The following is a 14,680-nucleotide window of genomic DNA, read 5'->3' as shown; positions in this document are numbered from 1 at the left end:
TAAAATAAACAAGCTCTCCATCTTTATCCCTATTTGAAGGATGAATGCTGGACTCGACTAAGAACACTGCAAATAAGATTTAAAATTGTTTATGTTATTATGTCCCTGGGACAAAACCATGTTTAAAAAGATCGTGGCTTTAAAAAATATCCCTTCTGTTCAGTGTAGAAATATAATGTAGACATAAGACAATAGTGGCCACACTTGGGGGCCACAATGACCTGTGGACCCCGGTTGACTCTGTGATAATTTAGATATGTGTATAAACATAAACATCAAAATACAGTTACATGTTAGTTACAACAGATAAAACAACAATGAATTTTACTGAACTATTCATGTGTCCACATTTAGATAAATAGCTGCTTCTCTTGGTTCCTCATGGTTGGAGAGTTTAGATGAAGCCTCAGTCACACATGACTGAGGTGTATTAAATTACACACAGACGCACATACATACACATGTGGGAGTTTTAGTAAATATTCACACAAGCGCATGTACAGTGCACAACAATGCATCCACAGGAAGCAGTCACTGGTGTTTTACAGCAGCACTTCCTCGTGTGTGGATTAGATAAGATTATTGACTAAGTGGGGATTAATCGAGAGCCAGTTAACAGTGAGTGTGCAAGGTGAACTGACTCTGATGTCATCTTGGTTCTGTGTCATTGGAAGATTTGAGATTTCTTGAGGGTTTCTTTTTTTAATTGTTTTTATAAGCGCTTTATTTGCTCAGCTAAACTACTTCAGTGTGTTTGCCCAAAGACATTACAAATCGAGCAGTTTTGGAAACACCGTGACCTAATTACATTGATTAGCCAGGAGCTTCCTGCTAATTACTGACCCACTAAGTGTATCCCCAGAAACTTGTCTGTCAGATCAAGGACATTCACTTCTGACACCTGAGACAATTTTTGAACAGCAGAGGTAGAAAGTAACTAAGTACATTTACTCAAGTACAGTTTTGAGGTACCAATAATTGAATGTTTCCATTTTCTGCAACATGATACTTTTACTTCTCTGCAGTGAACTTTTGAGTGTAGGATTTTTACTTATAATAGAGTGTTTTATTATTGTTGTAATTGTAAAGGATCTGAGTTCTTCCCCCATCACTGGGGAACAGACACAGTAGTGTGTGTTCCAGATCTACTACAGACAGGAGACATATTAAAGGAAAAACCAATATAGGAGTCTCAGTAAGGTATTGAACCACCACGTGGTGCCAGAACAGCTCCAGTCCTCCTTGACATTGATTCTCCAAATCTCTGAACTCTAATGGAGGGATGAACACCAGTCTTCCTAAAATATTCCCTCATTTGGTGTTTTGATGATGGTGGTAGAGAGCGCTGTCTGACACATCCAAAATCTCCCATGCACTTATGGACATCACTTTTTTTAAAATAACATTTTTGTTTTGTTTCTTGAACTGTCACACCATCACCCACAATTCATTCAGTTTTTTCCAACCTATGAGCAGCTCCTCCATTACCCTTGTGCAGTGCATTGTGTGTCTATCAACAGCACACTGTGAATGTGTTTAGTATTCATACTGAGTGGTTTGATTAAACTAAATTTTGTCCCTTTTTCAGTTTAACATACTACTTATTGTATGTGATATTGATGTTCTTTTTTGCATTTTTAATCTACATGACACCATTGCGAATGAGGGCTTTACTCTCAGTGATTTTAAGTTTAAATAAAGACATAATAATAATAATAATAATAATAATAATAATAATACAAAAAAACCTGCTTAGAATCAATATTCATATAGGGGATACAATGATTTTTGTATTAAAAGCAGCTAATGTACCATCATTTTATCTTCCCGCAATGCATAATAATTAACAGGCTTTTCAAGACATTTTCATTACCAGTGATTAATTTGGCAAATGTTGGACATTTGGGTTCTCTGTGAATTACTTATCGCATGCATGCTAAAAAAAATAAACACAAAAAAACACAAATATTCATTGTATGAATTCTCTGAACTAATAAGGTGATTACTGCATTCATGCGCACAGTGTTAATGTACTCAGATCATGATCTAACATGAGACATCGCTTTGGTATCATCATGTTGATGATTGAACGGGCCTGCCACTAATGATGACTGCACAAACTGTAAAAGCACCAGAAAATGTTAGAAAATGAAGCTTTAGTGAGATTTTTTTCTTTTATTTGTGTCACGTCATCAGCTGCCTATAAATGCAACCTTGATTCCATCATAGTGGTTGTCAAACAGTGGTGAAGGCCCCCTGAGAGTCATTTCAGAGTCCAGGGAGAAATGCAAGACAGACTTGAGATCAGCAGTGGAAACAGAACAGACGAAAGACACTTAACAAAACAGTCACACACAAAGACATACAAACAGCATCTGAAATAATCACACACATCTGTAACAAGGTTCAAACTGTAATAAAACACTTTTAACATTCAAGCTCTGAAAGGTAGCCCTAGTTCAGTATGAGCTCATGGGATATTGAAACATTTATAAACAAAGCTGAATGAGTGAGTGAGTGTTTCTCCCCATGTGAAGGACAGGATGGAGACATTTTTGACAGAAGGAAAGAAAAACTGATGATCAAGAAAACTGCTGAAATGAAACAGCCTACTCTGCTTGTGGGTTTTTTGTCAACACACTGTAGCAAAGTTTAACATTTTCATTTACACAACACTAAGTAATAAAAAAAACTGGCTGAAAAGAAAAATGCTATTCATGTTTTAGATAATGTTCTAACATGATTCAGCTTGATTGCTTTTGTTAATGCTTGATAAAAATAACAATTGTTCAGTACATTAAAACGGGTTGTGTAAAAACCACGGCCCTGAACCAAGTAGTTTTTGGTGGAAATTGTAAACACAATTGTGTGGCTACCTTGTTTTTTTGGTTTCTTTTTAGTGTACTTAACTGTATGTTGTAGATCAAGTCAATAAAACTAAAGAAAGAAGTCCGTGGTAGAGCCTTCTGTTTATGGAAATGTGGTCTGAGAGGTTTTAAAGGAGAGGGCGACTCTCAGCTCCTCTCCCCACAGGAGAGACTTGGTAGCTGGTCAACTTTCTGCCTCTAGATGGAGCGCTTGTGCAGCTTTTCCAACTAGGAAGCGTTCAGAGGAAATTCAGCTTCATCAAGCTACACACCGCGCATTGACAAAAAACAGGATGTTGGTATATTTTACCTCCAAAATAAAACAAAAAAAAAGCTTAAAGTTTACCAGGTAAAAAAAGCATTAGGTAGCTACAACCTTCAGCAACCAAATTACCGGGTAAAAAGTTTGGGTTCAAAATAAACGAAAAAAAAAAAAGAGAAACACTTGTAGTAAGTGTTTCTCTTTTTTTTTTTGACCATAGTGTCAAAATACGCTGCTTCACTGACAACAGTGGTGATGCTTACGAAGCCTGCTTTGGCTTGAAAATATCTTGAAATGATTCTTTTGTAAAAAAAAAAAAAAAAAAAAATCATAAGATTAACAGATTTAAATAGTGGTACCTGCATGGTGTGCAATTTAAGACTCACGATGATACAAGATACAGAACTTAAAAAAATAGTGAAACATGAAAACAGAAGTATAATTCTGACATTTAAAAAAATTATTTATTAATTTGTCAGATAGTTTTGCTCCATTTTGAATGATTAAAAAACGTTGCAAAATTAATTTTACACGGTGGCAGCTTTAAAATTTACTTTAAGAGAAAAAGCACAAATGAAGATGAATTAAAGATCGAAAACTGGAGAGAGGAAATAACTGAATATTCACAACAGAAAACATTATATAAAAACCGTGGCTTAGATTTAAAGCGGGAATAAAATTTGTGTTCGGAAAAACGTTCAATAATTCAGTATGTCCCAAATAGAGCTTCATCTAGGCTGGTTTACATGACGGCAAGAGAACTAAATTGCGTGTCAATGAGGGTTTTATTTTGAAATGTTACCACCGGATATGTAGTGCTCTATGTTAAGTCTACCTTGACTGCGCTCAACTAATCCAAGTATCAGTATAGAAACTGACAAAACAGCAGGTCGCGACGTCCCTGTCAACTCCAGGAGTAAACGGGGTCTGCGAACAGTTGCCGGGAGGGGCCCGACCGAGCTTTAACTGCATCCAGGAGTCATTTGTACATTCCTAAGTTTTCTTTTATTTTCCTCTACGAAAGGCGACAAGTGGCACTTTGGGACAAAAGGGGAAAGGATTTGTGGAGAGCATTAAAGCAGCTGAGGCGTTCAGGTTCACGAATCGGTCTCCCCTGCCCACCTTAACATGGCTTCAACGACCTGCACCAGGTTCACTGATGAGTACCAGCTGTACGAGGAGCTGGGAAAGTAAGTTCTCTTCGTTTTCTAAACATGTTTATTCGAAATTTCTAGTTAAAATTAACTGCCGTGTTATTTCACTGTCGCTATTTAGATTTACCTGAACCTCCGGGAGAGACCGCCGCCTACCTGTCCTTACCTTGATAGGTTCAGTTAGCGTGCGGGAGGGACGTCACGCTGATTCCCATTCAAAATTCTTGTAATTTCCTTGAACCTTCGTTGTCAACGAAGCGGGAAAAGGGCGCTAAAGGCTGCTTATTTAATCCAGCGAAGTGTTAATACTTTGCTCTCATTTTTATTTATCGCAACTACTGGAGTCGGTTCTCTCTACTTGCTCCCGCCCATTAGCTCGTATTTTTGAGGAAGACTTGAATGTCTGGTGAAGCAGCTGAAACATTTAAAATTGCATTCAAAAGCACCAGTAAGTTCGTTGGAATGTATGTCGAATATAAAAGCGCTACATTACAAATGGACAGTGGTTTGAAGTTGAGCTTCAGCGGACGTGTAGCTCTGGCAACATGCCAGGCGAGTAAAAACAAGTAGAAATTTGTGTGGAATTTGGTGTGAATCTCATGAGCAGAGCAGGTCAGACAACCTGTGTCGCTTTCACTCGGCTGCAGTGAAGTGAAGCTCACCTTCAATGTGTGTAGTCCGTGTGTGTATGAGACACTGAATATGACTCTGTAATTTGGTTTCTGTTTGTAGAAGTTTCCGCCCCTTTCTGCAAAATGGGAAAGGTTGAAATTCCTCAGTAGTGTGTCTGTGGTCCATGCACACAACACTTCTTTTATATTTCTGATATTTTTAAATGCAACTAAAATGTGCACCTGCTTGTGTTTACATAGATAATCAATAATAAACACAGTCTCCAAGTAGATTGGCCTGGCTTGAATCATGCAGTTTGATCTTACATTGAAGAGCAAAGATCAACCACAAACCCAGCTGTATAGAGAGCTGCATCACAGTGTTGTACTCTGTGTGGATACGGTGACCTGTCAAACTCAGTCATTTGTCATTTATCACAATGACATAATCCCAGCTACTGTATCAATTATTGCTCAGCACCATATTCAAGATTGTGGTTTAAAAGCAGGTTTGGAATTTATGATAACTAATACAAGATCCATAAATGGGTTTATTGGATGTGTAACTCTTGTAGTGGCAGCATGAACTAAGTAATTTAGATTCTTGCTATTCCAGCTGCATATTTTTAGAATGAACACCTATGTAAAGCCTTTGTCATGGGGATGCAGGAGTGCAAGGTGGGCACTGAAATGGTCCCAGCTTAAGAAGGTGTGGCTGTTTTAAAGAAGAGTGTTGTCACACTAAATGCAGTGATCTGATCTGTTACTAGGTTTGCAGGGTAGTGCTTTCCCCAGTCTCTAACAAGATCTGTGCCTTTCATGGATGTCCTATTAATACTTGTTGGCATCCTTCCATTCACGTAATTGTTCATGAATAAAGGATGCATTCTATAGTGCCAGTTTCATTAAAGTAAATAATTTTTATCACAGTGTTTTTTGAATAAATTAGAAGGTGGGAATGTGTATTTCTGGTAAATACAGTGAACTAAACACCTGCCTACTTCATCACATTGTTGCTAAATGCATACAAAAATCCAATATTGCCATAAAGCAGTCATTGAAGAAGATTGTTTTGATTGTGTATGCATGTCTTGCTCTGTTGCTTCATTTTTATTTATTTATTTTTAATACTGATTAAAGCAGCCATGCTTACTGTGACAGATGGATAAAAATGAGCAACAGACTACAGGGAGATGGACCAAAATGCAAATATAGCAAGTCAAAAAAAATCATGAGTCAAGGTGCACTTACTTACTTGTTCTCAAGCTTTTGACTGTGCTCATGATCTTGGATCTGTAGGACATCTACAGTTTTGTGGCAACTGAGAAAACTCAGCATTAAAAGTCTTTAAATGTGTCTGCTGAGCTCAGAGAATGGATAAGGTGACAGCTGTAATGGAAGGATTAATTTTTCAGCAATATTTAAAAAAAATCTCTGTTGGCCTTGTATATTTTCGGAAATCTTTTTTTTTTCATAAGTTTCACTTATGAACACATTTTCCACATTTTGTTATGTTACAGCCTTATTTCAAAATGGATTAAATTCATTTTTTACCTCAACATTCTACACACAATACCCCATAATGACAAAGTGAAAAATTATTGCAAATTTATTAAAAATAAAATACAAAAAAAGATCACATGTACATAAGTATTTCCCGGGCTTTGCCATGACACTCAAAATTGAGCTCAGGTGCATCCTGTTTCCACTGATCATCCTTCAGATGTTTCTACAACTTGACTGGAGTCCACCTGTGGTAAATTCAGTTGATTGGACATGATTTGGAAAGGTACACACCTGTATATATAAGGTCCCATAGTTAACAGTGTGTGTCGGAGCACAAACCAAGCCATGAAGTCCAAGGAATTGTCTGTAGACCTCAGAGACAGGATTGTATCTAGGCACAGATCTGGGGAAGGTACAGAAAAATTTCTGCAGCATTGAAGGTCCTAATGAGCACAGTGGCCTCCATCATCCGTAAATGGAAGAAGTTTCTTCCTAGGACTCTTCCTAGAGCTGGCCGCCTGGCCGATCTGAGCGATCGGGGCAGAAGGGCCTTAGTCAGTGAGGTGACCAAGAACCCGATGGTCACTCTGACAGTGCTCCAGCATTGCTCTATGGAGAGAAGAACTTTCCAGAAGGACAACCATTTCGGCAGCAGGAACTGGGAGACTAGTCAAGGTCGAGGGAAAGATGAATGCAGCAATGTACAGAGACATCCTTGATGATAACCAGCTCCAGAGCGCTCTGGACCGTGGACTGGGGTGAAGGTTCATCTTCCAACAGGACAACGACCCTAAGTACACAGCCAAGATAACAAAGGAGTGGCTTCAGGACAACTCTGTGAATGTCCTTGAGTGGCCCAGCCAGAGCCCAGACTTGAACCTGATTGAACATCTCTGGAGAGAAAATGGCTGTGCACACATGCTCCCCATCCAACCTGATGGAGCTTGAGGGGATCTGCAAAGAAGAATGGGAGAAACCGCCCAAAAATAGGTGTGCCAAGCTTGTAGCATCATACTCAAAAAGACTTGAGGCTGTAATTGCTGCCAAAGGTGCTTCAACAAAGTATTGAGCAAAGGCTGTGAATACTTATGCACATGTTATATTTTTGTTTTTTATTTTTAATAAATGTGCAAAAATTTCAAGCTAACTTTTTTGTCATTATGGGTATTGTGTGTAGAATTTTGAGGTAAAAAATGAATTTAATCAATTTTGGAATAAGGCTGTAACATAACAAAATGTGGAAAAGGTGAAGCGCTGTGAATACATATGTATGTATGTATGTATGTATGTGTATATGTATATTATATATAGATATAGTGTGCGTGTGTGTATGTAAAGTTACAATATAAGTTGCATTGTAGTGCCAGTTTTAGGAAATCTTTCCATACAGTGACTGATGTCTAACATTTTATTCTGTACAGGGGGGCTTTCTCTGTGGTCAGGAGGTGCATGAAGATTTCCACAGGGCAGGAATATGCTGCCAAAATAATCAATACCAAGAAGCTGTCGGCCAGGGGTGAGTACATAAACCGTAATGTGGCTATAAGCTGATGTAAAGCTGCTGTCACACAACATGTTGTTGCTGTTTGTAGAGACATGAGGCCACTGTCACTCTGCAACATTATCAAGCTTTAAATAAACTTCCTCCTTCTTTGACTGTGCATGTTTTCTCATGCCTTCCCCATTTTTCTCCCAGTCATGTCTGTAGTAGCAGGTGGTGGTCAGGTTTCAGATGCTAACCACGTCTTACTCCTCCAACCTTAAATTCACTTTTGCTTTCACACTTTCCATCGCTTTCAATTTTTTTTGACTCCACTCATCAAAGTGGCACCAACATGAAGGAGGCCAACAGCTCTGTTTGTGACTCATTCTCTGATATCAACCACAGCCTCTCTGTTGGGCTGCACATGACTCACACAGCCGGCTTTCACATGAAAACACAAGCCAGTGAACGCAACGTGGTGGCAGAATTGAGAAAAAACGCGTCTCTCTTGCTCTCATCTCCTGATGCCTTTTTTGGGGGGGGGGCTTCTCTCTGTGATGGAGCATCTGTTCGTGGAAGCAGAGGCATGCATTCTTTTACCCCCCCCCCCCCCCCCCCCCCCCTCACCTTTTGTATTCTCTCCATCATTATCTCCACAGCGTGGGCTGTGGCTCCCACTGTCTGGATTTTGTGCCACTGATTGATCCTTTCACAAGACCCTAGTGGGCTGCACAACATACTAATGCACAAACAGAAGGAGATAGGCTTGAAAAAGCACACAGTGATGGTGAGCGGCAGCAGATGTGGTGTCTCATGGGGGAAGCAGGGGGTTTTCTCACAGCTTTAACAGCTGCGTGAAGAAAAGCAAATGAGGGAGTAGATGTGGTTTTAAAAGAAGAGAGAGAAGATGCAACACTAGCAATCAAATAAAAACTAAAAAAGGGAATATCCATTTTAAGGCTGCTGTGGTAGCTGGTGTTACCAGTGTTACTACGTGTTCAGACACACACCAATTACATAACTTGCGCATCATCCCCACTGTCTTTTTAACATTTTTTTAACTGAGCATAAAACCCATTTGGTTCATTTTCATGTATCAGCAGTATCGCCCACGTTCATCAAAAAAGAAACTAACTATCTGTAATACTTACCAAGTCTGACACCCTCTCACATTTAAAGACAACATGTCACAAGTCACTGAGCTTTTAGCCTCACACAATAAGGTTGTGATAGACTGGGGATCTTCGAGAGTCACTATTTGCAAGACTAGCCTTTGAGATTCTTTCCCATCATGCTCCTGGTGGACATTTCCAAACCTAATCCTTTATTGCTCATTTCTATTCTACATAACTATTTTACATTCAATTGTGCTACCAATTTTACTACATAATAATGATAATAATAATAATAATAATAATAATAATAATAATATTTAGTAAAGTTGGTAACTCAACACTGTAATTGTCATGATTTGCCCCAGATTTGACTGTGTTTGGACTTTATATTTATGATTTCTTGTTTTTTTTTTTTTTTTTTTTTTTTTTTTTTTTTTTATTATTTTCCTTGGGTTCAGTTACCCATGCCTCCCTTATGCATTTGATGCCAGCTGCCCCCCGAGAGATGCCTCCATGCTCACTATCAGCTTGGTTTGCTGCTTCCTGTTTGGTGCTGGAGAAATTGACAGTGTTCATGTCAGTGAACATCACTATCTGCATGAGCTAACACTAAAAAGTTCTGATGATATTAAACATGGTTGGTTTTAATGAAACATCAAGACGACAAAAAAAAAAAAAAAGACTGACTTAAGGCAGCTCAAATGATCACCTTACACCAAACGATCGAGATGATGGGAGCGCGCCACAACTGTAGCAAAACTTTCAGCATTTAATTCCGACCATGGAAATGTGTCTTTGACAGTGAAATTGCTTGAAAAGTCGTTTGGTGTGAGGCTTGCATTAGTCGGAAGCTACAATTCTAAACTGAAAGTGCTCCATGCAGCCGCAGAGCAGAGTCTTGTCACATGACGAATGGAGAGTTGATCGACAACATAGTAGCAGAGGATTTGGTGTCAAAGCAAAAGCACCTATTTATTATTTTTATAATCTACAGATACGAGCTGACATGTCTTTTGTTGTAAAATATCATGTGTAATCCGCGACACAGGTGTTTATTACTTGGTAGGAAAATCTCCACACCGTCGGATCCCTAATCCATTTTGCTATTGTTGTGTCACTGACACTGTCTCTATTCAGTCAAAGTCAGACCTCCCAAATGATGAAAAACTGGAAGCCTGAATGAGAGTTTGTGGTTCCCAGCTGCAATTATTGATGCCGTAGCTCCAGAGGTGAGGGGAGAACATGAGCGATGCAAGGCATGAGAGCAGACAGAGTGGAGGGCAGATGTTTATAGAAGGGGAGTCTGTGATTGATTCCATACTCAGATTGCTTTGGCCGAACGCCTACACTGAGCCTGGGCCTCCCTCACCTGAAGGAGAAAATAAGAGTGAAATGGAAAGACGAGAAGAGATGTATGTGTGCAAGTGTATGTGTGTGAATATTTGTCGGCATCTCTGCTCTGGTGTTTGTACAAAGTTGAAAGCTGACTTTTCAGGATGCAGGGAAAAAAAAATCTAATTTCAGTTTACCCAGTGTGGGTTTCTCAGTCCACAGAGGTGCATTCATGTAAGAGCTCTGGTTTATTAGAACTGGGGTCTCATTTTCATGGTTGTGCCCATGACTCCTACCAGTAAAATTAACATTGTACTCTGCAGTTCTAATGCTGAGAGATGGGAGCACAGTCCAAGCCCCATTCAAACCAAGCCCCCAACTCAGCCAAATGTGATTTTTGTTGTTTTTGCAGGGTGACCAAGTACATTGTGTGATTTTTTTTTTTTTTTTTTTTTTTTTTAAATTAGAGGAAGTTGTCTGACATCCAGTATTTTATTTTAATAAGAAATTTGGGGAGAGTTGCTATGTTGAACTGGTCTCTGGGTCTGATTGGGAGATAGAGTTCTATTATGAGACTAAAGACCTGTGGTTGAGACTAAGTCTGAAATAATAGAAAAACTGGACTTGTGGGTAAGACCAGACTCGAGTATGCCAGCCCCGTGATGGTTTACTGTTCTCTGACAGAAACGATGGCCAAACTATGAAAATAAGAAACATGTAATAAAACTATTAGTCTTCAACTCGTGAACTGAAATGAATAAAATTATAAAAAGGTCTTAGTTGGACAAATACTCACCCCAGTTGTCACTAAATGTGATGAATTCTGTGTGGAGTCAAGTCAGTGGCTCAGATACTCATGTTTATAGCCTCTGCTGGTGGTTATGAATTAGTATTTTCCCGTTCCTCTCAAAGTCATTTTTTATTTATATGGATCGAGGAGCCCTGGTGGCTCACCTGGTAGAGCGTGTACCATGGAGGCTTAGTCCTAACTGCCGCGCCCCATGTTCGAGTCCGACCTGTGGCCCTTTCTTGTATGTCACCCACCCCTTTCCCTGACTTTCCTGTCTGTCTCTCACTGTGGCTATCTGAATAATGTCAATAATAATTAATGTCATGCCCCCCCCCCCTTGATAGCCACATGCCCACAATCAAGCTCACCACTCTTCATGTTGAGAAGCCACAGTGTGGTTAAAAGGATCTGAAAAACAGAATTCATGGGTCACAGACTGAAAGTTTACAGCATTTATATGTTTGTCTTTTGATTCATTTAATGCTAAAAATGCATATGTCATCCTCATCATGAAAACCACCATAATCCGGTTTGCAAGGGGTTTCACAGGACAGAGGAATTCCAGCACTCTGGGCTCATGATGACTTCAGGCAGACAGAGAGGAAGATACAGTAGTGTACTGTGAGACAGGCTGATAGATATTGGAGCAGGTGGGCTGAGCTGAAGGTCACGTTCAGCGAGGGGAAACCCTGGAGTCACTGCCAATGCTGCTGCCACTGCTGCCTGATGAGAAATCCTAAACAGGAAGCTCCATCTCATTGGAGAGCCTTAATGTGGCTGTAAACCTGAGCTTCACACCAAAGGCAGTGCTTAAAGAAAAAAGAGCATTGATGTGACTGCATAGTACTACAGTTGAATTTAAAAGGACAACATCAGGAAGACCTTTTAACAGAACTGCTCAGGATGGTCTTTTGCTTTTGGAAAGTACACAAAGTCATAATCACATTTTCATCTGTTTGTGGTCATGTGTGGTGCAAGCTCATCTGCTGTGACAGTGACACTGTGTATGTTGAAGTGTCTGAATGTGTCTTTCAGGTACATCAGCACTGTGATTTGAGAATTTATGTTGAACCTCTGTCTTAAATGTTGAATTACAGGTGACCTACAAAGTACTAAATTATGGGTGAGTTTGGGTTGTTTGTAAAATATGACAAGTGTAGCCATGTGTTGAATCAGCTGTGCAAGCTAATGGTAAATAAAGGATGAAATTTAAGTGTAAATCTAGCTTTTGGTCTTGGGGTTATGTCTCAGATTTGGCAGTAGAGGTTGACTGATAGCAGATTTTTAAAGGCTGATATAATGATGATCGTTTGGAGCAAGAAAGAGCTGATGGTCATTTTTCAGATTATGGTCACTTGTAAATTACATGCACACAGATATTTTGAATAACAGTGGCCCTAAAATGGTCAGATATGGCTATTGACCCATAGTTTTATATGGAAAAACTATAGAATTACACTCACAACTAACCAAATTATACTGATGGTGCTTGCTAGCAAAACACAGAAAGCAGTTATCTTAAGTCTAATACATTAAAAATGCCAAACTATAACCAATGACCTTACCATTCTCATGATTTATGAATAAAGATGTTTTATATAAAGGTAAATTTCATTTGAATATAGATTATTTTAATTATTTGACATTAACTTGACGTGCTCAGTGAAGCCTCCATGTACATCTTTGTGAATTCATTTGATCACAGTTGAGGAGAAGCAGCAATTTGGAAAAAGTAAACCCCTCCCTTTCAAAATAAAAGCCCCAATAGTGGGACAGTGCCAGAACACCAGAACATGGAACTAAAACATTACCCAGATGTACTGAACTGAGAGCATGTCTTCACTGACAGTGCAGGCCTGCATGAAGGGAAAACTAGGACAGTGGTTAAACACAGATCTAGGGATGCTTGGACTCGGCGGAGTGGAAATGATCACTTGACAAACCCACCAGGCTGTGGAAAAGCTAGCTACGGTTCAGGAGCCAGCCATTCTGTCGTTTTTGCTTCTGGAAAATACCCGAGGCCCCATCAGCTCACAGTGAACTTCATTCCCATGGAAACAAAAGAGATGGAGAACTAAATATAGTCTGTGGGGTAATATAGGCAGTTAAGTATATCACAGCCTTTGTGCTGTTAATTGCCCAAGTGCATGATTCTGTCAGTGTTGTATGAATCACTTTCAGTTAAACAATGAACAATAATTTCATTTACTGGATTTGAAACAGGCCGTTTTTGATTTGGCTTCATCAGACAGCAGTGATCACACATACACACAAAGACACACCCACCGCTCTCAAATACACACACAAACCATAGTTTAACATGCCAGTGCCAACTGCTTTTAATGTCAGCTGTAAGAGTGGCAACAGGGGAAATGACCTGACTGTTCGACCCTGTGGTTTGTGTTGAGAATGGGTTAGCGATACCTGAATCCTGTCTCTCTCTCACACACGCACACACACACACACGCACACACACACACACACACACACACACACACACACACACACACACACACATGCGCACACACAGATACACATGCACACACAAATGTAGAGTGTTTCTAAATACAGAGCTCCATCAGAGGTGTGTGTGCAGTGCCAGTGGTTGGCTTAGCATCTGATGTAAGGGGCTCAACACACCATTTACACAGCACCCTGCTAAGACCAGACATGAAAGAGAGGGATCAAGGGAGCTGTACTTTGCGTGAGTGCGTGCGTGTTTACAAAGGGGAAAAGAGACATTACACAAAGCAGTCGTGCGTAGAGTCGACATGGTATTTGAGTGTGTCTTGTCATTGTATCCACAAATCATGCCTCAGGTCCTGGCTGACCCATATGGCCTATGACTTGCATCACCAGTGAGCTGTTCATACAGGCCCTCTTGACACAAGCTTAAGTGATGACTCAGTAAATCCTAAGAGAATGTCCTTGTGTCTCTGTCGCCACTTAGATAGTCCGTCTCGATCTCTGCCTTAAGTGTCACCACTGACCCTAATTGCATCCATCAAACACCCTGAGCTAATCGCACTTAATGTTTCACACCATTTAGGGTAATTATTCATTAAGAAATCCCTTCATGTAATTCTCTACAGAAAATGCAGGTCATTCATTTGGAATATACCAGATTTTAGGAACTTAGTCTGTTAGTCATTTTAATTGTTTCATGATCTGAACATCAGTGTTGAAGTCATGCATGTGTCTAAGGCAACAGAGATCTCTGACAAAAACATAAAAAAAGATTTAAAAAATACTTTATTAATCCCTAGGGAAATTCAAAACACAACTTTGGATCAAGTCTCATTGGTTGATAAGATCAAAAACAAATCTCTAAGAATTGTTGGAGATTGGTTTGTGTATTACCAGTTTTTACATTTCAGTTTTTGCACAGATTAAACAAACATGATTTTGAGCTCTCCACAGAGAAATGCACACAGCCTGTATTCAGAAACTGAGCATTAAAATGAGCCGTCTGGACTTCAGGAACTTTGTGATGTAACAACAAAGCAGTCAATGCCCCAAGCCCTGCCCACCTGGACCACCATCCAAACTTTCAGGATTTG

General features: G+C 39.6%; 1 protein-coding gene across 14 annotated transcripts in view; it reads left to right on the top strand.

Moving 5' to 3' along the window:
- Positions 1–3,979: 3,979 nt before the first annotated feature.
- The window catches only part of camk2d1 (calcium/calmodulin-dependent protein kinase (CaM kinase) II delta 1), a 106,545-nt gene continuing 95,844 nt past the window's right edge, over positions 3,980–14,680 (top strand). For 6 of the 14 annotated variants that reach the window (XM_071478288.1, XM_071478282.1, XM_071478286.1 and 3 more), the window contains exons 1-2: positions 3,981–4,319; positions 7,822–7,916. In XM_071478288.1, coding sequence (XP_071334389.1) covers positions 4,258–4,319; positions 7,822–7,916 — 157 coding nt within the window. In that variant the 5' untranslated portion in view covers positions 3,981–4,257. Of the gene's footprint in view, positions 4,320–7,821; positions 7,917–14,680 lie in introns of all 14 variants that reach the window. The other 8 variants (XM_071478289.1, XM_071478283.1, XM_071478287.1 and 5 more) reach the window with 3 other exon arrangements.

This window comes from Trachinotus anak, unplaced genomic scaffold (genome assembly GCF_046630095.1).
Source record: "Trachinotus anak isolate AG129_WGS33_773 ecotype Australia unplaced genomic scaffold, CSIRO_AGI_Tana_v1 ptg000005l, whole genome shotgun sequence".
NCBI classification, from domain to species: Eukaryota; Metazoa; Chordata; class Actinopteri; order Carangiformes; family Carangidae; genus Trachinotus; species Trachinotus anak.
This window is presented reverse-complemented; position numbering and strand designations above follow the sequence as displayed.